Source organism: Sorex araneus, chromosome 5 (assembly GCF_027595985.1).
Source record: "Sorex araneus isolate mSorAra2 chromosome 5, mSorAra2.pri, whole genome shotgun sequence".
NCBI lineage: Eukaryota > Metazoa > Chordata > Mammalia > Eulipotyphla > Soricidae > Sorex > Sorex araneus.
In genome coordinates, this window is record NC_073306.1 from 92,351,118 (window position 1) to 92,378,277 (window position 27,160).

At 50.7% G+C, this 27,160-nt stretch overlaps 1 protein-coding gene across 1 annotated transcript; it reads right to left on the reverse strand.

Annotated features, from left to right (window-relative positions):
* Nucleotides 1-1,080: 1,080 nt before the first annotated feature.
* ATP1A1 (ATPase Na+/K+ transporting subunit alpha 1) lies at nt 1,081-27,160 on the reverse strand. The gene is made up of 23 exons (XM_055138986.1): nt 26,982-27,160; nt 18,288-18,392; nt 17,626-17,685; nt 15,528-15,731; nt 14,932-15,045; nt 14,402-14,536; nt 14,198-14,315; nt 13,581-13,849; nt 13,013-13,211; nt 12,657-12,766; nt 10,723-10,857; nt 10,070-10,262; nt 8,681-8,856; nt 8,429-8,565; nt 7,442-7,592; nt 6,984-7,152; nt 6,571-6,725; nt 6,040-6,163; nt 5,078-5,223; nt 4,850-4,980; nt 4,297-4,398; nt 1,981-2,072; nt 1,081-1,425 (listed from the first exon to the last, which is right to left on the reverse strand). The coding sequence occupies exons 1-23, from the start codon at nt 26,991-26,993 to the stop codon at nt 1,397-1,399; spliced, it is 3,066 nt and encodes a 1,021-aa protein (XP_054994961.1). The 5' UTR covers nt 26,994-27,160; the 3' UTR covers nt 1,081-1,396.

Sequence of the window (27,160 nt, forward strand, 5' to 3'; positions counted from 1 at the left end):
TCTGAAAAGAAAAAATAAGCTTGGGAGGACTCAGCATGTCAGGAGGCCTGTCTTTGGAACAAGTTTTACCTACCTTTTACTCTAGGCTCAAATTACCTTTCAAAGGACTGCTCAAAGGTGAAAATCTCCTGGAGGGAAGGGGCAGGAAGTTCAGCAGCTACCGCACCTGTCCATGTGGAGCCAGAGCAGTGAGTGCCTAGGTGTGGAAGGCTGTCTGGAGAAGCAGCCCCTGCTTATGGCCGCAAGCTGCTTCAAATCGTCTGTGCAGCAGCCTCAGTCCTGTCACCATGGAAACCATCAATGTAAGGCATCCTCAGGGAGGACCAAATGATGCTGCTGATCTCAGCACTTTAATCCTTCAGCAACTTCAACACAGGATCCTTGTACAGGACTGAATAAACAGCACATGAAGGATGATTTGCTAAGATGTGTGACATGGATCTTAGCCATAAGATCATTCCAGGGGCATGCACCCAAGAAAGGAGGAAGCACCTAGCTCTCCAAGGCTCATCAGCCGAGGGGCTGGGGGACAAGGACTGGCCAGGACAATTCTCTGCCTGCTCCCACTGCAGCAAATGCCACAAACTCAACTTTCTGCAGGACAACAGCAGAGCCCGACCTCTGATCTATGGTCCTGGCAGATACGGATGGCTGCCAGTGCCAGACGTAAGGACTGCTGTGTCCACTTAACCCAAGCAGGGCGGTGCTGGAATCTGAGCCATTAGTGGCACTCGGGTGGATAGCTGCCAAGTGTCTGACACTAGCTCTGAGAGCAGGAGTCCTCAGACGTGACTCTGATATAAATAAATCTTTTTCATCTTTTCTCCTTAAGTGCCTTCTGGTACCTGCTGCATCCTGAAACAGCAATTCCATGCTAAATAAGCGGGGGACTACTTGGCATGGCTGGGGAGACGACAGGGGCTCAGGTGGAGCTGAGAGACCAGGAGCAGCCAACTCCATGTTTCTTCCTCTTGCCCTGCATGGAAGGAAGGTTGGGGCAGTGGGGGGCGGCCTGAGAACCACAGGACAGGGGTCAGACCGGATTCCTGGTAGAGGTAATGACCAACACAGGCTCGAGAGTCCATTATAATAGCCACCTTTATTTGTAAAAATCCAGATATAAAATGTATTCTTTCAGTCTTTCCAGGTTATCCTTTTTACAAAAACAGAAAGGCACATAAATCCTTCCCCGCTGTCATCTCAGACGATGTTTCTCAGGCAGTTCCCCCCCACCCCCCCAATATAGCTACATGCTTCATTCCTGGACGTCTCGCTCCCCACATGCTTCGGTGCTTTCCTACCAGGGTAGAGTTCTTAACTCCGAGACTGAAGTAGACAAAGAGGGTGTGGGCGAGGGTGCAGAGTGGCACGGGACTCCACGGCGTGCAGGGCGGGGCTAGTAGTAGGTCTCCTTCTCTACCCAGCCTGCAGGCACAAGACAGAGGGTGTCTCAGTTACTGTGAGGGTGACACAGGCAGTGGGGTGCTGAGAACAGTAGACCCCACCCACCATGGGACTTGGTTGAATGTCCTTAGGAATACCACTGCCCAGACAGAAGGCAGGGGCTACCACGCGTGAGTTGATGGATATGTCAGTCTCAGACAGGATTGGTTCTCTTTTTTTTTTTTCTCTTTGGGTCATACCTGGCTATGCACAGGGGTTACTCCTGGATCATGCACTCAGGAATTACTCCTGGCAGTGCTCAGGGATGCCGGGGATGGAATCCGGGTCAGCTGCGTGCAAGGCAAATGCCCTACCCGCTGTGCTATCACTCTGGACCCAGAACAGATTGGTTCAAGACTTCACAACACCCATGGGGGTGACACTGGATGCAGTGGGCGGGTGGGTGCCTGGTCCACTGGCCTTTGCCAATCAGAGAAATGGTCCAGGGGAGCTCAGAATTCAATGGAACATGGCTACCTGAGACAGAGCGGCAGCAACTCCCAGCCCCTGCCCCCCAGAGCTGTGTCCCATAACTACCTCCAGGGCGTCTCCTGATGATGAGCTTCCTGACTTCGTCATACACGAAGATGAGAAGGGAGTAGGGGAAGGCACAGAACCACCAGGTAGGTCTGGAAAGGAAAGCCGGTATAGATGTCAACACGTGCGTGATTCAGGCAAGGACGGTCCCTGCTGAGCGCCACAGTGATGGGCATTTGCTGGTGGCCAGTGGGGAGAGTGCAGAGTCCAGACTTGACAAAGGAACCAGGCCCCCAGCTTCTGTTTTATTTTCCATTTTTGAAAAAAAAATCTGGGCCACTCCCAATAAGCTCAGGCATCACTCCTGGCAGTACTTGAGGACAGGAGACCCTACATCTGCATGTGGCACAGGAGTTGAAGGAGTTAAGAGGGGCTGGCTGCATCCAAGTACAGTGTATTGCCCTCCAGACAAGCTCTCTGGCCCCAGTCTAATGGTCATTTTTATTTGTTTCTTTTTGAGGGCACACCCAGCGGTGCGCAGAGCTTACTATTGGCTCTGCATTCAGGGAACACTCCTGGTGGGGCTCTGGGGACCAAGAGCCCTGCTGGGCTGCAGTCTGATTCCTTTCACTTTTTAAAATTGAATCACCATAAGATACAGCTACAAAGCTTTCAGGTTTAAATTTCAGTCATACAATGATCGAACACCCATCCCTCCACCAGTGCACAATCTCCACAATGTCCCAGTATACTCCCCCTTTCCAACTCTCCCCTCCCCTGCCTCCATGGCAGACATTTTCCCCCATACTCTCTCTAATTTTGGGTGTTATGGTTTGCAATACAGATACTGAGAGGCTATCACATTTGGTCCTTAATCTACTTTCAGCACACATTTCCCATCCTGAATCAATGAAGGTTGATTCCTCCAACCATCATTGTCTTAATGATCCCTTCTCTATTCCAGCTGCTTTCTCCCCCAGCTTATGAGGCAAGCTTCCAACTATGGAGCAATCTTCCTGGCCCTTGTGTCTACTGTCCTTGGGTGTCAGTCTGATATTGTGTCATTTTATATTCCACAAATGAGTGCAGTCCTACTATGTCTGTCCCTCTTTCTGACTCATTTCACTTAGCATGACACTCTCCATGTCCATGCACTTATTAAGCAAATTTCATGACTTCATCTTTCCTAACAGTTGCATAGTATTCCATTGCATAGATGTAACAAAGTTTCTTTAATCAGTCGTCTGTTCTGGGCACTCAGGCTGTTTCCAGGCTCTGGCTACTGTGAACACGGGCAGGCCTAAAGCACTGCCTACTGGCCACCTCAGAGATGCCGTACATGCTTCTAAATTGAGAAACTCAGGACATTTTTTTTGTCCTGTTCTGGCTTTTGGGTCACACCTGTCTCTCCAGCCCCATCCTAGTTTTGAAGAACCCTGGTTCTGACCCACATCAGTGGTTCTTCCCCAACCCTAGCAGGGAGACTTGTGGGTGGATCAGCAGTTCTCTGAGCCCCACACTGGGAAAATGAAGAAGGCCGATCTGTTCACACACCCCAGGGCCTTGGGGAGCATGGAGGCTGCTGCCATGGCCCCAGGCTGGGATCGGGGCTGAGCCTTCCTGACAACCAGCTTCCCTTGGAAAAACACACGAGCAGAGGCCATGCACGGCAAAACTCCCTTCTGCACTTCCTGCCCTGTGTCTCCTGCAGGTGCTCCTAGAGAACCCTGCATGACCTGGCCACCAAAGGGACTAAACCACCTCCAGATGGGGCAGAGCATGTCTGGGCAAGCCCTCTAGTCACAGTGTCTATCTTGAGGCTCACTGCAGACAAGGCTCCTCCTGTTACCAAGCGATGCCAGCCTGATCATGCCCTGGGCACACAGCCCTGAGGGCCATACTCTAGGCTGATGGGGGACAGGCACGACCCCCAAGGCCACCAGGAGGAGTCTGATGGGTTTAGGGATGAGGCGATTCCTTCCCCGCTCTGCTTTTCCAGCCTTCTTTTGATAGCAGACAATTCAGAGGCCCAGAAAGGTGGTGAAATGTAACAGGACAAGGTGCAGAGACAAACACACCAAGTTGAACTTGGGATGCGACCTCTCAGTATACCCTGAACATGGCTGGGAAGGCTGAGGCTTGGCCTGGAACTAGGCTGTGCTGAATCACCAAGGCCTCTGCAGCCCTTCCTGGGCTCAGTGTGCAGCACTGGTGTGGTCACTGTGAGCCCGGGGGACCCTTCTCCAGCTCCCTAATCCGGGGGGTGGGGGGAGGAGGAGCAGGTGTGTGCAGTGAGACAGGGCAGGCACAGGGGAAGGCACCCTGCCATTCCCCCCAACACACACACTGTGGGAAACTAGGGCTGGGGTGACTTACTTGAGGGGATACATCCTCAGGGCCACCCCCATTCCAGGGCAGTAGGAAAGGAAGGCAGCCAGGGCTGTCTCTTCAAAGAGGCCGAATATCAGGATCTTGTTCCTGAAATGAGGGAGGAAGTTTAAAACATGCAAACTGACATGTACATTTTTTTGCAGGGAGGGGGGGAGTAGGGGGCTTGGGGACTTTGGGGGGACCCACACCCAGAAGTACTCAGGAATCACACCTGGCAGGCCCAGGGGCCATACAGGGTGCCAGGCACTGAACCCAGGTCAGCTGCATGGAAGGCAAGTGCCCTACTTACTACTATCTTTCCAGCCCCAAGTGACATGTTTTAAAGCTATAGGTAAAGGTAAATGCCCTCCCTCAGGCATAAACTGTACAGATGCCCAGAGGAAAATAATCAAAGAATGACATCTTGCTTCCAAAGTTTCCCAAGTTTGCTCCCCTAACCTGAGATTTCAGAAACTGCCCTATTCTGGAAAGAGATTTTATGAAGAAGGCTTAGAAATCCCAGAGTGGATACTCAGAGCAGAGCTACCCCATCACTCACTTCATGCCCTGCTGGAACACAGAATTCCTCCTGGTCTTACAGATGACCAAGTCGGCCCACTGCACCACCACGATGCTGACAAAGAAGGCGGTGTGGCAGGTGAACTCCACGATCTTCCTCTGCTCGTAAGTCTGGAAAGCAGTAGGTAAACCCATGAGCCTGACCTCGGGCTGGTGCAGCTGTAAGCACCAGGCTGGAGGGCATGTGGCCAGGCCAGGCCCCACTCACCCACTGCTGTCCATAGCTGTCCTCCACGTCGTTGATCCAACGGTCATCCCAGTCCACGCGGATACCCAGCAGGTGGATGGGGAGGAAGCCGTTCTCCGCCAGAATCACAAAGTATGTGAAGAAGCCCCCCAGGGCCTGGATCATGCCTGCGAAGCCGGGGGAAACCTTCAGGACCCCTACTGGTTTGTTTGGGAGGTGCCCAAGAAGCCCACAGCCTCTCTTACATCCTTGCCTATGACCTGGTCAGTCCCAGGGTTGTGGGGGGTGGAGTTGGGGATAAGGGGCGGAGGGAAATCTCAATTCCTTCCACCGTGTCTTTTAGCTGGTATCTGTGGACACGGTCCATAAGGTGCTTTCTGGCTGATGCCTCCCCTGTTTCCAGCATACTGCCCTCAACCCCTCAGGTGGGATTCCTGCCTTCTCTCCCAATCCTGACTTCCCCTCTCTTGATTAGCCCGCTGACCAAGCCAGGAAGCTGACTCAGTTGCCATTAACTGTCAGAATCTTGGCTAAAATCTGGGGTAAGAGCTATTTTTGCCCAAGTGTCCTAATCATACATGTCCTGTGATCCAAAAGGCTGAGTGGTTCCCCAGATTGTTCTGAAGGGCCCCAGGGGAGGCTGGAGGAACAAAGCATATTTTTGTCCAGATTGCCAGCGGCCTGGACCAGGACCACTATTGGAGACCTGTCCACTGGCTGAGCTCCACCAGGAATGGCCACCCAGTCAAACCTTCAAACCCCTGTAATTTCTTCAAAGCCAACTCTGACCCTAAACAACTGATTTCAGCCAGGAAAGCTGCCTGTGCACCACACATGGGCTTAGAGGAGGTGCCACCATGTCACATAAGGCTTAGGGACCCCTAGACTCCCTGCCCGGCCCGTGTGGGCCTCAGAGCAGCCCTAGGTGAGGTGGTGCCATGGAGCCCTGCACGTGGCCCTGGATGTGCCCGCACTCCACTCACCGATCTGCCCGTAGGCCATGCTGATCAGACGCTCATTCACAAGCTTATCTGTTTTGGGGTTCCTGGGCTGTCTCTTCATGATGTCACTTTCAGCTTGCTCATAAGCCAGGGAGATGGCGGGAACCTGAGAAGGGGCAAGAAAGGGTTTAGGTCTGCAAACACTAGTTGATATCATCACAGCATCCTTTTTCTGTTGTAAGAAAAATATAACTTTCATGGGCCAGAGTCAGCTCAGCTGGCTGTGTGCAGGAGCCTGGGTTTGATCTCCGGCACAGAGCAGCCCAGGCAGAGCCAGGAGTAGCCCCAAGCATGGATACTGTGGCTTAAAACCACTGGTTCAAAAGACATTGAAGGTTCCATGAGAAAGCGACTCAAAAAGGGAATGTTCTTATTTGCAGGGCTTGCTAGTTTGCCCTAAAGAGATCTGTCCCTTTCACGCCAAGACCAAGAGCAAGGCCAAGAGCAACCCCTGGCGAGCCCTGCCCGGTGGCCATGAGGACCTGGCGCATGGAAGCAGTGACCTTCCCTTACCATGTCTGTGCCCAGATCGATGCAGAGGATGGTAACGGTGCCCAGAGGGAGTGGAATGTTGGCAATAATAAATATCAGGAAGGGGGTGATCTCTGGAATGTTACTGGTCAGGGTGTAGGCGATGGATTTCTTCAAGTTATCAAAGATCAGGCGACCTAGGAGAGCAAGTGTTTTATTAGGTTTTGGGTTTGTTTTTTTTTTTTGGCTTTTTGGGTCACACCCAGCAATGCTCAGGGGTTACTCCTGGCGGTGCTTGGGGGACCATATGGGATGCTGAGGACTGAAATTAGGTCGGCCGTGTCCAAGACCAACACTCTACCCTCTGTACTATCGCTACGACCCGTGTTTTAGGCTCTAAGGAGGCAGAATAGCTCCAGGTCCCAAGGAGGCAGACATGGAGCCATGACGCTCACCTTCTTCCACCCCCGTCACAATGGAGGCGAAGTTGTCGTCCAGGAGAATCATGTCCGCGGCTTGCTTGGACACGTCTGAGCCCGCAATCCCCATGGCGACGCCAATGTCTGCTTTCTTCAGAGCGGGGGAGTCATTGACGCCATCCCCAGTCACAGCCACAATCGCTCCCTGGAACAAGGGAGGCGGCGGCTGAGTCTCACGAGATAGAGAAGGCACAAGCCTGTCTCAGGGCAGTCACTGTGTGTGTGTCTCAGACATAAGCCGACAAGGGCCCACAACTGCCACTCAGTGGCAGTACAGCACCCCCATGTTGGAAGGGCAACCCAGGGCCAGGGTGGTGAGTCATGCTCGGAACACACCAAGGATCCATCTCCAAAGCAGGAATCAAGGCAGGCTCAAATTCGGGGCAGCCCCAGATCTGAGCGGGCCACGAGGGCTGGCCTGGCTGCCCACTGACCTGCCTCTGGCAACCCTCCACAATGATAAGCTTCTGCTGAGGAGAGGTTCTGGCAAACACGATCTCTGTGTGGTACTTAAGAATGTCATCCAGCTGCTCAGAAGTCATGTCCTTCAGATCACTTCCATGTACCACGCATGCCTTGGCATCTCTAGGGTTAAGGACAAAAGAAGATAAAAGTCACCTCCACATGGTGGAGGGATAAACCATGCAGAGAAAAAAGTCAGAGGGAAACTGCCCCAGGGAATAAAAATCTGCCTGGTCTGTACAGGGAGCAGAGCACTTTTCCCTAGATAGCCTCAATCAAAATGCACAGCCTTTGGGCATACCTGCTATCTTGCTGTAAAATGCACGGACAGAGGACCAGGCTATAGTAAGCTGCAATGCTTCTCAAACCCTCCACTAACAAATGCAAAGCAAAACCAAATCTCTCTCGAATCTATTTTACTTTCTTACCAGAATTCTCCTTTTTTGCCTGAACTACCCAGGAAAGTGAGCCTTCTTTATCTGATCTTGCCAGTGACAGCCCCTTGACAAGGGCTCCGTGGTCAGAACCATTAACTGCCAAGTGGGGCGGGAGGGACATACTTGTTATGGGCGGGGCCTGGGCTGGTTCCAGGCAAAACTGAAAATACCCCCCAAGTCAGAGCTGTGTTTTCCGCAGCCCTGTCCTCTGCAAGCTTTAGAGAAGGTCTTCCACAGACCCAAAGAGGGTGGGGGAGCAGCAGCCCAACAGCTCTCAACAGAGATGGTCCATGTCTGTTCTCGCTGAGTTTACTATTCTAAGTTCTGGATACAGGAGAGTTAGGCTTGCTTGCTCTGCCTTAATTCCTGCTCTCAGGAACTCGACCTACCTCAGCACGCTGCTCTTAGACCTCCAACTCTAAGCAAGCAGAAAACACTCCATCACTGCACCCGTGACAGCGAGAGACCCATGACTGCTCGGTGCACGAGCCAGGTAGATGCTGCTTTCTCCTCCTCACTCACCTGGGGTTCACCTGGCTCACGGGGATGTTGAGGCGTGCAGCAATATCTTCCACAGTCTCATTGCCTTCTGAGATGATCCCTACACCTTTGGCAATGGCTTTGGCTGTGATGGGATGGTCTCCGGTAACCATGATGACCTGCAGGGGGGAATAGGACAACGTAATACGGTTGTAATACGTAACAAGGAGTGTGTGGTGGAGAGGCGCAGGCGGGGGCACCCCACAGCACGGGGGTGAGGCAGGTGGACTCTACCTTAATTCCAGCACTTCGGCACTTGCCCACAGCATCAGGGACAGCTGCCCGAGGAGGGTCAATCATGGAGATGAGCCCAACAAAGCAGAGATTGTCGACGGGGAAGTTCACATCATCGGTGTCAAACTGGAATCCTTCAGGAAACTGCTCATCAGGCAGCAAGAGGTGGCAGAAACCTGAGGGGAGGGAGGGAGTCCCTGAGGGAGGGCCAAGGGGGAAGAGGACAGCAGCTCCTTCCTCTGCCTTCCTCTGCTGGGATAGTCTCTGAAGTCTAGTTTGATCAAAGAATATGGTTTCACTTCCCCTTATGTACCATTCATGATGAGTGGAGAAGGCAGAAGCTATCGCCAAGTCCCTAAGGAGAGGAATTGCTTCCTGGGGAAGCTGCAAACCACATGAATCCCCGGTGCGAGGACTTCAGGAGTGTGAGGCCTGCCCACCTGGTGCCATGGAAAACCACAGAATCCAGCTCAACTCCCTCCCAAGGCAAGTCAGCATCCACCTCTGCTCCTTGCTCACTAAACTGAGTCTTGATGCAGGCCAGTGTGCTAGCTCCTTACTGAAGTCAGGTCAGACCCATTCTCCCCAACATTTCCATCTAGTAGAGTTGTAAACACAAGCACCATGATGCCCAAGATGTTCCTTTCAATCTTATATGAAGGATACACAGACCAAGTGTTATGTTGAGTTGAAAGGAGAGAAACGGCTGCTACTCTGGGTGGCAGAGGAATAAAGATACTTTATCGGACAGACACCAACATAAGCCACCTCAAGTTAGATGAGGAACCATGGGCTCTGAATCCAGTTCTCAGTTTCCCAAGCTAAAGGGAATGAGAAGGAAAACATAAATAATGAATTATTTCTGCAATTCTATCAGTGTCATGTCCTGCAATTATGCAATGAGTGAAAATAAGCTTCTAATCCTCCAGTGGCTGACAGGGAGAAAAGGGAGCATGGAGCATGGAGACACAAAATTTACTGTTCACACTCCTTCGCTGCTGATCCTATACAGTCCCCGTGTAAATTCACAACCACTCTCTGGCAGTCAGGAAGTGGCTCTGTGCTAGCTGCTCTAGGAACTAATTTTAATCTCACTAAATTTACAGTTCATGGAACAACAAAAATTCATCATAAGTCTCTTCTGCCCCCATTTTCTCTGAGCAAACAGACGTGACCAGCAGGAGAGCAGAAGTCTAAGGCTGAGCCAGACGCGAGCCAGCAGGGGATGCGAGTCGTCCAACACAGCGGCCTTGCCCCCTGGCACTTGCTGTTTTCAAAACCACGAGAAGCAAATAAAGGAGCAGGAGGCAAGCTCCAGAGAGGCTCACTGGGAGGCCAACAAGATCTAGGTCAGCCTGCGCGGGCTCCTCCTGACAGCTGGCCCGTTACCTAGCACGCGCTCTCCGAGGCCGCCCAGCTCCAGGTAGGCGTTCTGGAAGGCATCCTTGAGCTCCTCATCCAGGGGCTGCTCCTTGCCGTGCAGGAGGATAGAGCTGCAGCGGTCCAGGATCCTCTCGGGGGCACCTTTCATCACCAGCAGGTGTCGGGGCTCATTCGTGTTGGGGTTTTTATGAATGGACAGCTGGAAGGGAGAGTTCAGGCGTGAGCCTGGAGGCCGGGCGTGGCAGTGCAGAGGTGAGCAAAGCTCCCATTCCAGTTAGTATTTATTACGGAGAAAGAGAAATACTATGATCTGGTTATTTCACAACCCCGATGTGTCTCGGACCTAGTAACATACACCGAATGAGACAGTAAATACCAGCACGACAATGCACTCACCAATCCCAAATATAAGCATGAATTTCCTGTAAGGAAATCTGAAAACAAAGGGATTGGTGGGCGCACACAGACACATCTTCACAGACGGCACAGCCCCATCCAAAGGGATCTAAGTGCATATCAGAAGCGGTTCCTGCTCACCCTACTCCCGTGCACATACAATGGGATTCTCGGAGTTCTCTGGAGAAGCCTCAGGCCAACCCCATCCGAGTGCGGCACCCACCTAGGCGGCTCCCAGGGCATCTCCAGCCCAGCCCGCAGACCTGGTACTTGTTGGTGGAGTTGAAGGGGATCTCCACGATCTTGGCGTAGCGCTCCCGCATCTCCTTCACAGAGCCGCAGCACACCTCGATGCACTTCAGGAGCGCCGACTCCGAGGCATCTCCCGCCACAGCCCGCTGTGGAGAGCCACAAAGGGTCAGTCACCCGCAAGGCCTCTCTGAGACAGCCAGTGGGTGTGTGTGGACACTCTGCAGCCCAGGCCTGTGGCCATGCCCAGGCTCAGACACTAGCTCTGGTCTCCTCCCCATAGCTATCCCTCCCCAAGTCAGTTTCTGCCCTAAGGTGTGTGTGTGTGAGTGGGGTGGGGACGAGGGAGAAGAGCCCACCAGGCTCTTTTCAGCCAACTTTGGCATGATTTAAGTTTTATTCCTGGAGTGCTGAAAGATCTCAAAGCATGTCCTTAAGTAGTGTTTCAAAGATGCCTTAAAACCCTGGGGCAAACTGTCAAGGACAAATTAGCCAGACTTTATATAATAAACATAATTCAACTGAGCAAAACTACCTGGGGTCTGAGAGATGTGAGTGGAGTTGCTCCAGCAGCAATATGATCAGCTAGGAGCACACCCCATGCATCTATGCACACGCCATGCCACACACGCTTCATGTTTCATGCGAAACACTGCTTTCACTCCCAGTCTAACAACAGACACTAACAACAGTTCAAGACTACATCTGCAGATGAGATTCATGACATGTGCACACTGCAAATGTAGTAGCTGTTTACTAGGAAGGCAAAGGCAGTCTTGCCTGAGAAACAAACATAAGCCGGCCTTTCTGCTGGGTTTGAGCCACACCTGGTGCTAGGCGTCTGGGTGGTGCTGGAGAGCAAACCCAGGCCTCCAGCATGAAAGCCTGCACTCAGCTTCTGTGGCTCTTAAATCAAGAAAGATTTATTCATTGTGAGCCCCAATGCTCAAAGGCTGAGCCATGGTTTCCTTCCACTTTGAGGGAAGGAAAAACACGAAACCGACATCTAGAATTTTATCCCAAGATAAACTCTTCCTACTCCAATCAACATCACTTTTGTTTTGTTTTTTTTTGTTTGTTTGTTTTTTGCTTTCTGGGTCATACCTGGTGATGAACAGGGGTCATTTCTGGCTCTGCACTCAGGAATTATCCCTGGTGGTGCTTGGGGGACCATATAGGATGCTGGGAATAGAACCCAGATCGGCACATGCAAGGCAAAAGCCCTACCCGCTGTGCTATTACTCCAGCCCCCAACATCACTTCGATGCCAAGAAAATCTCCCTGATAGTAAAGGGAAGCCTGTTCTCACAGGGGAGCCATCCTCATCCAGCAAGCCACACTCAGTGGCAGCTCTGCCCTGCCCAGAACAAGCAGACAGTGTCTGAGAGAAAAGGGAAAAACAAAAGCCAGCCCAGGAGGGCTCACAACTGTCTTTCGTCCTAAGAGGCCACGTGCAACTTTGGACCTTTCTAAGATTGCATCTCTGCTTGGGCAAATTTCCTGAGAATTCCACAAAGCTAAGCTTATTTTCATATCATCAGCAAGCAAGCTAAAAACAATTAAGATAACAAATAGCTGAGCTATTTTAAGAACATATATGGCTTAAGAGATTTGCTGGAATCTACTGTATCCTAGTATGAAAATGCCATTATGGAACCACAAAATTAGCCCTCACTGTCCACTGACTTAGGTGGTATATAAAAACAGAGCAAAACAATTGCTGATATGATGATTTAGTTATATTTATATTAATTTTATTAATGATAATCAGTCTTTCTCTAGCTAAGATTATATCCTATTTCCCCTAACATCCAGGTTTTCCTGTTTGCTCACCTCTGCTAGCCTCTATGGACCTACAAGAAACAGTTACTGTCAGGACTCCAGGGTCGTGTTGAAGAAAGGATGTCTGTGGTCCCATGCAGCCCCTGGGCTGGCAACCTCAACTTACCTTCAGGATAGGAAGGTTCTCCTGGTTCGCCTGGAACACAGCGCGGTTGCAGAGACCTGCAATCCTGGACAGAGCAATCCAGGTGGCTGAAGTCTTGTCGAAAGAGACACCTGGAAGGGGACAAGAAAAAATAAAAACAGCCTTGCACCAACTTTCTGTTATAGCATTAAAATGTGAGGCCATGCTGTTCGTTTCCCTAATAAATGAAACTCGCAAGTTGTATGTCTTCTGCCATCCCGTTTGCGGGACACTGGCCTTTGACTCCTGACCCCCCCAAAAAATTAAATCACCATGTTTTATTCCCCACCCCTGCAAAAAGCTTGCTCTGGGAGTCGTGAGGCCGAGCCTGGGCTTACCACTCTGGTTCTCCGTTGTGTCAGCTTCATGGATCTGATTGTCAAACCACATGTGGGCCACTGTCATCCGGTTCTGGGTCAGAGTTCCAGTTTTATCTGAGCAGATGGTGGATGTGGACCCGAGGGTCTCCACAGCTTCTAAGTTCTTCACTAAGCAGTTCTTCCGCGCCATGCGTTTGGCAGTGAGAGTCAGGCACACCTAGATACCAGGACCAAGATTCTGTCACGTAACCTGGCTGGGACTCATGCTCTGTGAGCTCTGACTGTATCCCAGGGAGGGGGGAAACTTAGCCTCCACGTAAGCTGGAGGAGATGACGCAGGTATACCAGGCCCTGCCACGCTATGAACACACACCTCAGTTCCCCTTTCTCCACTGCTCTGTGCAGGATCACGGAACTAGCTTAAGAACAAAAACAGTGCTCTCAAGTTACCATCTTCCATGTAAATCTGCCTGGCCTTCCCTGGCAACCACAGTGCTTGACAGAAAACCACCGAGCCCACGGGGAGGAGAGCTGACTACACAGTGGACCCCTACACTCATACAGCTGGACAGTAGGAGCTTCTCACCGTGACAGTGGCCAGCAGCCCTTCTGGCACGTTGGCTACAATGATACCGATGAGGAAGATGACAGCTTCCAGCCAGGTGTACTCCAGGATCAGAGACAGGATGAAGAAGGACACACCCAGGAACACGGCCACGCCAGTAATGAGATGAATGAAGTGCTCGATTTCTGCAGCAATTGGGGTCTGGCCTCCCTCCAGGCCTGAGGCGAGGGTGGCGATTCTCCCCATCACAGTGCGATCCCCAGTGTACACAACGATGCCACGGGCTGTGCCTGAAAGAGGGGTCGGGCATGGTAGCAGCAGAGAAACACCTGTCTAAGAGACACCACTTTTGGGCAGAGGGGCTCTAGAACAGAGCTCTGATCAAAGGTTCTGATCCACTAGCAAGGTGGCGGTTCCAAACTCCATGATTTTGGCTGGCACAGCTACAGAAGCAGCTTGCAGGAGGGGGAAGGAGAAGCACAAGGAGCCAGGAAACAAACGCAGATGTCTTGCGTCTCCCTGTCTACTCTGCACTCATGGAGGCTGCAGGGACTGTGGGCAATCCAAGCAGGTCTGAGGACCCCGCACCTATGGTCCACCCTAGTGAATGACCTGCGGTGCCCAGGCTCTCCAGTTACCTTCAACACAGTTAGTTGAGAAGAAGGCGATGTTCCTTGTCTCCAGGGGGTTTTCGTGGGTGAAATCCGGAGACCTGGTCTGGGGTTCTGATTCACCAGTGAGTGAAGAGTTGTCCACCTGTCCACAAGAAGCGCCACATGAGCATGACTGTATCGGGGCTACTCAGAAGCTCAACCTTTAGGGACCAGCTCAGTAAGGCCTACCTTACAGCCGTTCGCAGATATGATCCTCAGGTCTGCAGGGATCCGGTCACCGCCCTTCACCTCCACCAGATCCCCAACCACAACTTCCTCGGCATTGATGCTCAACTTCTCACCATTTCGAATGACAAGCGCTTGCTTTGGAAGGGAACAAAGGATTCATACCATGACATTCGCAAAAAACAGATACCCCAAAGTACCAGTAACCTGATTGCAAAGGGACCTATGTATGACTAATGACCTGCATAAACAACAGGTAACATTTCTTCATTTATGGGAATTACAAAGCTTGCTCACAGCAATCTCTAAGAGCTGGCCTCCCATTCGCAGGGTGGGTAGCAGGCCCCTGGTAGAACTCTGAGGTTCTCTCTGGATTATGGGGAAAATGGGTTTAGATTTGAAGATTGGGGGAAGCATGTCTTGCTCCCTGGCAGACAGACTTTCCAAGTGCTGGTTGAAGACTGGGAATCTCAACACCACACAAACCATGTTCCGGGGATGGTCCAGTGTGGATGAACAAAACCTGCAGGTACCTGAGGAACCATGTTCTTGAAGGATTCCATGATCTTGGAGCTTTTAGCTTCTTGATAGTAAGAGAAACAACCAGTGATGATGACGACAGCTGAAAGCACCACCCCAAGATACAGCTGGAAGGAAGGAAGTACACTCATGAGGCTACAGGCTCGGAGAACACAGGGGACGCCCTGTCAGTTTCTGACCAAGAAGGATGGATTTCTAGCCATGGGCCAACCTCCAGAAACAGAGTGTCCCTACCACACCTGACAGTCAGATGGTGGCGGGGGGGGCGGGGGGGGCCGCACGGAGAAAGGTGGCTCGGGTCCCCTTAGATATTTGGAGTTCTCGATGGATGTTCCCTGACTTAGTAAAATGAAGCGATGTTTGAGGCAACTGGTGACTGCTGCAGAGTAACTGCAGGTGTCTCTGGACACCTCCTGTGTGACAGAGCTGCTGTCCACACACAGCTCAGAAGCACTTCTATGGACAGGAGGGGCAGGAGCAAGGAGGGAGAAGGGAGGGCACTGAAGACGGCAGCGGAGGGTCCCTCTACAGCCCTCAGTGGGCAGTGAGGACTGGCTGAGGACCCCATGCTGGGCTCATGTGAACTCACATTATCATTCTGAGGTTCTTCTTCCGTGGCAGCGAGAATGCTATAAGCCAGGAAACAAAGAATTGCGCCGATCCACAACAACATTGAGAACCCCCCGAATAGTTGCCGGCAGAATTTGATCCACTCAGGTGTGGTAGGAGGAGGGGTGAGCGCATTGGGACCATCTCGGGCCAGGATCTCGGCAGCACGAGCAGTGGTTAAGCCCTGGGAAGAGAGGACAGAACAGAAAGCCTGCAGTCATTTCTCCCCTTTAAGCTCAGGCCAGCAACAGGAAAGCTGCCTAAGAATTCAGGAAAAAAAAGAATTCAGACATCCTCAAGTCAGTGTAGAACCCAGCATGCTCAGAGGATGAGCCACCAATGTTCAGGCATACAAGAGCCTGCAGCTCGCCATGGAACCCACAGCACCCAGACTGAATCTCTTTTCAACTTGATTCAAGGGCAAATTTGAATTCAGCATCACCTCTTCTAACTTTTGGATAAGGATTTAGGCCATATTGAATTTTTACCTAAAAGATACCCAATTTAACTCAGGTTCAGTTTTGCAAATCAAGTGCTTGGGATATTTTTGTGTATTAAACCTGCCAGGAAGCAGGAGAAAATCCCTTCTATAAACATTGAAGGAGAGAAAAAAATCTGTAGGAATTCACCTTGTTATTGGGTTAATAGCCAAGTTTTAAGTATACAACGATGCTGGATGGCAAGTAAGACACTTGTCTGATAGGGAAGGTTCCACATATTTGCATATTTCAGCTACCTCCCCCAACACACACACACACACACACACACGCCTGTTAACTAAAAAAAACTTACTGGAAAAGTCCACTTTGTCAAGGCCTTATTCTTTGAAAGAGACCTTGAAGCCAAAATTCTCTGAGTAGAAAGCAAGTCTCCTTATCCACACGCAGGGGTGGGGGAAATAATGAAGCACCTGGGCCTGAGCGTCTAAATAGCCCAGGTCCGTGTTACCTGCCCTATTGAGTTAACAGGAAGGAGACAAGGACTCTGCCAAACCTGCTTCCGGGCAGAAGCTACCACACACACCACCAGAACTGAGTGGGCTCCAGGGGCCCAACACTGAAGCTGATGCTCCAAATGGTCCTAATTCTCACAGCCACACTGGTGGTGCTGGTGGGGGGGGGGGGGGTGATGGAGAGGGCATCACTCCCAGTCTACAAGTCAGGATGAAGATCTACAGTACTTATTTAGGGTCACAAGGAGTACATCTCAGAGGAATCTGAAGAAAACTTAAGCGAGACCAGGGAGACACAGTAATGAAACCCCCTTCTTAAGAGTTTCTGGGTAACTATTGAAATAATGATACATATTAACTGAAACTCAAGTCTTAAGTCCCAGACTCCTTGGCAGTTGCCTAGAAATAACCAACCCCACTGTTCACAGTCAGTTGTAAATTTGGTATCAAACTTACCTAGACAACAAGGATACATGGTACATACTTTACGGAAAGAGCAATTTGTATACATTTCTACCGTTTCTGACATAGCAAGCTAATAAAACTGCAAAATTTTAAGGGGCCTCAGCTAGCTGGAATACTAAACTCAGTCTGGCCAGCGTGGAAAGGTAACAGGAAGGCTAGTCACCAAAGGATGGAGAGTGAGCATGGCTACGGGTCTGTTCACTTTCACCTGCCAGTGCTCCCAATGGCTGGCTCTCTCACACCTACTCCAAAAGGGGAGACTGTTCTTCAGAAGGAAGCCCAAAGTTGCAAGGGAAACAAAAGGATGTTAGCATTTATTTATTTATTTATTGGGGGGGGGGCGCTACACCCAGTGATGCTCAGGGGTGGGTTACTCCTAGTTCTGCATTCCTGAATTACTTTTAGTAGGCTTGGGGGCCCATATGGAATGTTGGTGATTGAACCCGGACTGACCATGTGCAAGGCAAGTTTCCTAACCTCTACACTATCTCTCTGGCTCCAGAAACAAAACTGATTTAAAAGCGCATGAAAGCTTCAGCTCTGCAACATCATAGAGCAAGTATGGGATGGTGGCCGTCACAATTCCAGAGACCCTGGGCCACAGTTAAGTGTGAAGGGGAGAATTAGGAGGCTGTGTAAATTACAAATGAGGACAACGCACTCGGTTCAAGTCTGTTCCATACTTCCGATGAAGCTCATCCAGGCTAAGTTTATGGTCATCCTAAAGGGAAATAGAAACAAAGTAGAAGAATTCAATATTGTACCATTTAAAAAGACCTTAACGACAACAACAGCAAAATGCCACCGGATAGGGGAGATGACTCCCAGGCTAGAATGAAGGCTTGGCTTGCATGGGCTTCTTTAGACCCTTGGCCTGGCTGATCCAGGCGCAGCCAGGAGCAAACTGCACCCCACAAGCTGCAGAGGGGTCACAGAACATTTCCCCTTTACCACAGAAGTTGCTACTGTTTTGGTGGACCATACAGTTAGTGAGTGATCAATACAGCCCTTTAGGGAGAGGCAAAGACCTGGTGCCAGATGGCAGGTGGACAGGTGACATGTGTGGAGTCTCCCAGAGCTCTTCAGGAATGGTAACGGTCTAACAGTCCACGTGTTCCTTTCTCTATAGGCCTTTGGTTCTGCCCAACTTTGATTAATTTCTCCACTCCTCTTAACAGTTATAATAATGAACATTTCCACAAATAAAGGGATGGGAAGGGGGAAAGATTATACACTCCAAAGTTATAGGGTGTATGATTCTTTGAAATTGTTTACAATTAAGTTTTTTGAGAACAAAAAAGCAGTCTTGTACCATCTACTCACCATAGAAACTTCTTTCTTCAGTTCATCCATATCCCTCTCCTTCTTCTGCTTCTTTTTGTTGCCCTGCTCTGACACAGCAGCAGGTTCATATTTATCACGTCCAACCTACAGGGGGAAAAGGGAAGAGAGGATGATGAATGAGCCTGCAACTTGAGCGTGTTTGGAGACAGAAATGTTAAGTCATTGGGAAAATATTTATAGAAATGGTGCAGGTACTGGTGTTAGCATCTCTAAGCAGAGTGGGCCATTATCATAGATAAAAACACTGTCCAAACCCTAGGCACCAAGGCCCATGGGGAAGTGTGGCCGGACTCTATGATAGCCAGTCCCTTCCACCTGCTGTGAATGGGAGATGGCTTTAACTGTTGTGGCCTTTATCTTCTCACCAAATGTCCTGTCTTTTCCAGGATTACAGGGGAGGACACCATTATCGTGGGTTCTGGACCACCTGCATTCCCAAGCAAACCACTCAGTCCTCACTTCCCTTTTCTTCTTTACAGCAGAGATACGAACAGTGGCCCACACCCCATTCAGGTTTTTGAGGAGACTGAAAGCTTCCCTTTTTTACTGCTGTGTTTAAGTGCTTAGCTTTATGAAGCTAGGAATATAAAAGTTTATGAAGCTAAGAATATAAAAGTTACACTGTATACAAAGTTTTAACCCTAGGGCTATCACACTAACACTGACCTTTTCATCTTAAAAAAAAAAATCAGTCCTTAAAAAATTCTGTAAATGGAGACAAAAAAAGGGCTCCCCACCCTAATCTGCAGACTGAAAATAACCCCCCAAAAGAAAGTCACTGGATGTTTTGACATAAGCAGGATGCAGAAAAAGCATGTGGATTATCACATGATTCACAGGATCCACCTACGCCTCTTGAAAACTGGAACAATTCTGAGAGAAAATGTTGATTCTATAGTTTAAATTTAGATAGTGCCATTCTCCCACCCTCTGTTTAAAATGCTTAAGTTTATCTATACACAATCTAAACTCAGTGCTCTGAGGCTCAGTCCACAGAAACTAGGTCCCCTCACCCTAGATTATCCACTCCCCAACACAAAACTTCCCTCATCAAGCACAATCTAAAAAGGGAAAAAGCAAGGAAGGGAGGTGTGGGGTACAGGACACCAGAGGAGCTCACGTTTCTTCTGGACTCTGACACTCCTGGTGAGACTTGGGGGACCATATAGAGCGCTCGGGTCAAATCTGGACCAGCCACATGTAGAGAAAGTGTCTTAGATTCTGTACTTTCTCTCTGGCCCTATTTGAATTTCTGTTATTCATTCCTAACTTCCATTAGTAAATTTTCAGCAACTAAAGCAATTAGGAATGTGCAATGCACTGGGAATAAAATAGTAAATTAAAATCTGGGTGTGTTTCAATAATAACCAGTTAAAGGCAACTATCATTTGAATTTGAAAAACAGTCAAAGATCCTAAACAAAAATCCTGCTCCGTATGAGCTGGTGTTGACAGCCATCCTGGCCACACCGCTCAGCTTCTGCTGCTTCAAGTTCGCAGTGTCCCCTGACGGATCACTTCCCCCAGCAGCCATGGGAGAAGTTATTAGTGTCTATCTTATCTGTTAGGAACAAGCAGGTCTAAGATATGGACATTCTTGACATTCTCTCCATTGGAGCAGAGGCATTTGGAGTGCCTCTCTGCATACGTACAGCCCATGGTGCCAGAGTAAAAATGGGAAATAATCACATACTGAAAGCGAACCAAGACAAGATAGGGCCTCTTCTCAAGAGGGGAAATAAGACACTTAAAATCATGGATGAGGGCTTTCTGTAAGACTTAGGAGACCATTTTTGTATTGATTAAAAAAAAAAATCAAGCTCTTTAATTCCCATAAAAGCGAGTTGCGGGGCTGAAAATACAGTACAGGAGGCAGGGCACTTGTCTTGCATTTGGCTGACCTGAGTAAGGGCCCCAACACCCCATATGGACTTCTGAGCACAGAGCCAGGAATAAGCATTGCCAAGTGGCCCCTCCACCAATAAATAAGTAAATAAATCAATGAAACAAGTTGAGTATCATCAAGAAGTATTTAATTTAAATATATGAAAACCATAATTATAGTCCCTCTGCATTACCATCTGCATTTTTTATTCTTACTTTCAATATTTTCCTCTCTGAAGGAAGGAGGGGAGAATCATTGGCGCAGCTTGGCCCTGGACCTTTCCCAAGTTTATGCCTACTTGCAAAGTAGAGAAGAACCTGCCCACAGTCTCCCAGTCCCCGAGGGCTAAGTGAGCTGGGGACCCCATCCTCTCACAGCTTCATCACCACCACCCGGACCTGTAGCCTAATCAGCTCAGGCAATGCAAGGCTGGAGTTTTAAAAGAAGCCATTTGTGAAAGAAACATGAAAATGGTGCTGTGGAGTTTCTCTCTCTTAGCAGCTTCCCTTTGCTCGCTAGGCAGGGCTGTCCAGGAGAGAGCCCCACAGCACCCCTTACTGAGGGTCTTCAGTCTGATGACTGTGGACTGTTTCAAAGAAGAGGCGGAGAGGGAGAATGTGGGCGTGTGGGGTCAGGAGGGCACCACCGCAACAGCACTAAATATAAATACGTTCTATTATTTCTCTGAGCGGCATGTGGTACAAACAAAGGTGAAGGCCAGGATCCCACCGGCCACTGCTCATCCCTGCAGAAGCATCCAAACTGCTTTAACCACAGCTCTCGCTGCCCTCCCCACGGCCCCCTGCTGGGGCGCCGACACAACCAGAGACACTTGTTAGAGCACGTTTTGGGAAGGGCCACCTCGACGACCAGGAAAGTTGAGTTCTGGGTTTTTTCCACTCTAGTTTAGGAAGCTGAAGGTCACAGCTGGACAGAGGCTGCCCGACAGGGCCACTTTCCCTGGAACAGTCACTCCCACTGTGGTGCCCCCTGATCCAGCAGAGAAAAAGGCGCTGGGGAGAAGGGTGGCACATCCACTCCTTTCCGTGGGCTCCCAGAGCCCCAGGGGCGGAGCTTGCTCTCCTCTGCTCCAGCAAGGCAGAGTTAGAAAAGATGGCCTGGGGAGGGGAGGGGAAGAAGGTGGCCCCCACACTGCCCAGGCAGGGAGGGTCTCCTGCACAACTGGCACCACTGCCTCAGGGCAGCAAGCACCCACCTGGAAGCCAGGGCTCTAGCCCTTTAGAACTGCTGAGAGTGTGTCAGCCCATCTGCTCTGCCAAGAGCCAGCCTGAGGCCTTGTACTGTCAGGCTGTTTCCTGAAACGGAGCAATACTTGGTCTAACTCTGAAAGACTCTAGGAAGGCATTTTGATAATCAGATTAATAATCAAGGAAAGGGCTGCCATCAGCTATGGAAAAAGCAAAGTCTTCCAAGTTGCACTCTTTTTCAAACCCACCAGTACCAGGGTCCAGGAGGGTGAAAGCCTACACCATCATTGTCCACATCAGTCCATGTCCAACCCAGAGACAGACCCCAACACTTCCACCTTAGGGGGGGATGGGAGCCAGTAGCTGGGAGACACAGCCAGTCTCACTGGGCTCATACACAGTCACCAGCAGCACTGTCAAGTCCATAAGGGACCTCTGCAGAGCAGGACAAGTTCTCTTTACTATAAAACCCAGTGTGGATCAACATCAGTGACCACCACCCTCATTTATTAATGAAAACTTTTTTAAAACTCATTTAGTGCATTGTAAATTGTGGATTAAAACGTTTTACACACAGAGACACACACACAAACACATATAATAAGAAATAATCATGCCAATTTCACTACACCTTCAGTTGTTCCCAAACAACTAAGTAGTTTAGCTAATATAAGGAATTTCCCAGCCAGGAATCTGAGGGTGGAAAAACACTGCCCTAGGACTGAAGCTGCTGGCCCAGGGCAACAGCTTCTCTCTGCAGAGGTGACCCTGAAGGACCACTGACCTTCAAAGTCCTTCTCTCACATCCCCATGCAATACAAAGAATGATCGTGGACAGAGTCCAGAGCTATCCATTTGATGAGCCCAGCTCAGCACAGTCAAAGCTGGCCTCTGCCTCCTGGCCAGCAGGGGCAAGAGAAACAGCCCCAGCTCTGATCAGCAGCTTCCCTGAGCCCCAGAAGAACCAGGTTTTGACCTATCTTCCTAATCCTGCAGGGAAATTTGGAATGAGTTTACATACAGTCTACCCTCCCTGCAACAGAATACACCCATGACTATTTAAGTAAAAACTCCAAAATGTCAAAAGAATCGATATACTTTAGAATGATTCTCTCTACAAGTTTTCCCAATTATAGCCTGTGCTCCAGGGCTGGGGTATAGCGTGATGGTAGGGCACATGCCTTGCAAGCGTGAGGCCCTGGGACTGAGGTCCAGCACCTCACAAAAGGTTTTCAACAGGCGACACCTGGGGAATGAAGGGCTGAAACTTCCTGCCACTTCCCTCTATCTGCTGCCCCCCTGGCTCCATTTTACTTTGCCAGGCCTTTTTGGTGAGCATTGCCTAAAGGACCTGCTGGTGTGTGAGACAATGGATTCATGATTGGCACAAGGATGATATGACTCTTCAGATGGAGTCCAGAGGGAAGATGCAGAGTAAAATGGTTAAAGGCAGATAGCAGGAAGGCAGCAGCACTGGAGAAGTGCCCTGTGTGTTAAAGGTAAGTGTAGCCCGCACCATGTGGAAGGGAAAGAGGAAAACAGCCCCAAAGTGCGTGTAGGGCCCAACTCTCATTGTGATTGCAGACTGGAAAGAAAAACATCAAGCCCCACTGAGGCATAAAACCTTCCAGCACCATCAGGCCCAAAATAATGCCAGAGCCACAGCAAGAGTAACAGCAAGAATCAACTTTTCCAATCACCAACAGAAAATGTCACTGGTACCCATAGATTCTGAACAAAACCAGACCCAAAGATTATTCAGGTTCAGATCATCACTCACTGAATAGTCAGAAAGATGCTCAGGAATGAAGCTTATTAGCCACCATCCCCTTGGCTTCAAAGGGAAGCCCAGAGAGAAACAGCAGAGTAGAGGAAGAAGGTTGTTCTGCTTGCTTAGGACAGACCTGCTGTCCCCAACAGTCAGTGAATGTGAAGCACTTATTGTGAATTCCTGACAACAGATTTCAGCACAACTAATGAGGTGAGTCATATGCAAAGAACAGTCTCCCTGTGACTCCAGCCAAAGAACACACTTCCTCTCATATACTCAATTCACAGAGACGTGAGAAAAGTTCAAACCTGACCCAGTGACGCCTCCATTTCCAAAAATACAGAAATGAAGGAGAGCTAGAGAAAAAGGAGGGTGAAAAGTTGTGGGTTTAAAAATCCCCTTAAGTGTCCCATCAGCCCTTACAAGGCATGTGTTTTCAGCCTGATCCAGAACTGGACAGCTCTGGCTGGGGCAGGGGAAACATTCTGGCCAGTGTTTTGCTGTGTGAACGCAGTTGCTCTGATTACAGGGAGCCCATCTGATGGGACTCTCGGGTTTCTGCTCGGGGCCTGATGGCTGGCAGAGGGCCCTGGTAGCCTGAAGGCAGGAGAGGCTCCCTGCACTCATCTACCCCAGAGGGGCCAAAAGGCCATTTCTTTTGCAAGATGTTGACAAAGACTTATGAAAATGTAAAGTCCTCTACTTGTGAAGTGAAAGTATACAGAGCTCTTAGAGGCTATTAAACAGGGCAGCAATGCCAACCAAAAGGCACTTCCTCAGCCTTCCTCTGACAGTAAGGAGTAGCCTTTCCATCATTTCCCATCCATACTTCAGTTCTGCATGTGACACTGACAAGCAGCAAACCGAGTTTATAAACTCTCCCCATCCCTGCTGCCCACTGTATGTGCTAAGCAAGCACCCTGCTGCCCACCGTACATGTCCAAGCAAGTACCTGGGCCCGCAGGGCACCCAGGGACTGCCACTGGGACCTAGGAGCCCTAGTCACAGGGCTTGTGGTCAAACAGGTCCAACCTTCTTTTTTTAAGTGAAGAAATTAATTCAACTTACTTTTCCATACAAAATCCTTCCAAAGTGAAAGCCCCTTTCTCTGGCTATCTTTAGAACTCAGCCAGATCTGACCAGAATGTCACAGCTGTTAATTTGTTGCTCAACTAAGCGGGCACAGTGGCTAGAAAGGCAGCTAGGAAGGAACATGGAGAGCCACTAAGTCTCTGGGGCTTTGGAATGATTGGATTTTTTTTTTTTTGCAACGCTGTTCAGGAGCACTTTGAAGGCCTGTGTGTCCGAAGTGTTGGCCCTCAGCTGGCTAAAACATTTTACTGGGTTAAAATGGCTGTCAGGGTTAGCCTATCCTCAACCTGTTCAGATTTATGATGTAGAATTCCTCCTCGCCTTGCCTCCCCTCCCACCCAAGGTGAGTCATTCCCTGTTACAAACTTGCTGGCATAGAGCAATTCAGATGAACAAACAGCAAGTTAGCAAGAGCGGATACACCCTGAGCTAGCGGAGGGCACAGGAAGTGGAGCCTGGGAGGCATGAGCGGGTGTGATGCAACCTCCACTTGCTCGGGGCCAGGGGCCAGGCTGGGCACCTTGCCCCTCCAGGGCTTCTAGTCTAAAGTACCAGCTTTATAGCAGCCAGCCGAGGCTTAGTCACGCTTTCAAGCTGCGCTCCAAAAGGGCAGTTGATAATGTTACCGTACAACCAGGATTTATGCTGACCTGTGGATCCCGTGGGCAACCTTCACCTGAACCCTTTTTCCTGCACCTCTGGTAGCTACATCCCCCCATTACCCTGAAGCTAGGCTTTATTTTCTAGGTAACTAAGTTAATATTCAAACAATGGAAAACCACAGGTGGCGCCACCACCCTCCTCCTTCTTTTGTAAGCTGGAGAGAAAGTTTCTCCTGGACCTCTCCAGGATGGTGGGTAGGAGGCTGAGCTGTGGATCTGAGCCCAGCCCCTGGCAAAAACACACCATTTGCAAAAAAAAAAAAAAAAAAAGGGAGGGGGGGACACACAATCCTACTTGTAGCAGGAATGATTCAGCAGGAGCTGTTCTTTTTTTGTGACCAAAGGCTGGCTGAGGAACTTCATTTGGAAGGACACAAAATCACCTACACTAGCACCTCAGCCCTGACCCCCACCCCCAAAGACAGCGTGAACAGAGGAGAAATTAACAGTGACCTTAGAAATGAGCTACCAGCACGAGCTTCCTGGTGAGCCAATCAGGAGCAGGCTTATAGTCACCACTCCACCCACATTTTAATCCCCATGTGGAAAAATCCCAACGTTTCAATGGAAAAGTGTCAGTGTAAAATAGCGTTCTGAACAACAACCAGGGTAAATCCCAGGAGGCAAAAGGGGTAACACCGCAAGAGAATCCCACTCATGCACCCCCCACTTGCCATGCAATGTGCTGGGGAACCCAGAATACCAACCGATCCCTTGGCAGAAAGCAGCACAGCCATGCTCACCACCCAGTTCTGAGTCTGCTGGGCCACCACCAGGTATTTCTGAGGCACCACAGGACATTTGAGTTGCACCTCCACTAACTACCCAGAAGTGTTGCTATCTTTACCACCACCATGCCGGCCTGTGGTTACAAAGACACCTAAGGCATACAGAGACAAACTGAAGCTACCACACACCCACCTCTCCCCAACACTAGCCTCACCCAAGGAAACCTGTGAGTGAGTACTGTGTACTGCTGTTAGAACAGTCAGGCTGTGCGGAGCCCACGGAATTCACTAACGAGGTATTTGACCTTGAACAAGTCACTTCACCTTTCTAGCCTCGGTTCCTATCTATGATCTCCGTAACCACCATCTCCCCACCCCCCCACCCCCCACGTCCCTAGGTCTGACTCAGAAAATAAAACTTTTCTTAGGGGTTGTGGGGGAGAGAGAGAAAATGAGCTTCCAAGAACTTGTTTGTAGGAATGAACAGGAGGAGAGGGCGATATGGAAGGAGCTGGGACCCCCCGTTTCCCGGTGGGGTGCTCCAGGCAGCTCCTCCATATTCTGTGCTTTCAAAAGATACAAGTTGTGTATTCCCTTGCCTCCAGAGGCGAGCTTTCCTATCCCTGGGTAAGGGCCTCTCACTAAGATGCACGGAGACCCACTAGCAGGAGGCCGGCGAAAACCTGAAGACCAGACCCTGCACAAGCTACCCACTTCCCCGCACGATCTCTTGGGGATTTATCTGGGTAGGTCTTCTCAGTTAGCCCTGCGCCTGCCTCACTGGAATCCAGGACCTGGTCTTCTGCAGCGGTTCAAGGCAGGCAAGACAGACCCCCGTCCCGAACACACCCCGCTCCTGCCCCGGAGACCCCCGCTCCTTGGAGATCGGCTCTGAGCGCGCGGGTGGACACCTCGCACTGACCGCGGCCTCCAGTCCTTTGGGGGCTTATTGTACTCAGAGGCCCCGGGGAAGGCGCCTGCGGTACTTCCAGGCACATCTCCCCAGAAAGAAAAGCGCCGTGCCCCCCTCGCCCCGCGACCACAAACACCCAGCCCCGTGGTCGAAGGTCCCGCCGAGGTCCCCAGGGCGCCCCTCCAGGGCCATCTTGGGGCCCGGGACACGCCCTTCCTGGCCCGCTCCCGCCGCCGGTGCTTCTCCCGCGGGGCGCCGCTCGGCCCTGCGCCACCCGGGGCCCGGGCGCCGGGCGGGGCGCGCAGGGCCGGGGGAAGGGGAGGAGCGCGGCCCGGGCACGGCGGGCGGAGACGGGAAGCGGGCGGGCGGCGGGCCGCGGCCGGGGCCCCGCGTGTCCCCGCGCGCCGGGACTCACCCCCTTGCCCATGGTGGCGGTGCTCGGCTGCCGGCGAGCGGCGATCAGAGAGGCCGAAGGACGGAGGCGGCCGGGCCGGTGCCGCTGCTGCCACGTGTGCGCCTCCTCCCGCGCAGCTCGCGCCCGCCGCCTCCTCGCTGCCTAAAATATGCAACCTGCGCGCGGCCCGCCCCGTCACG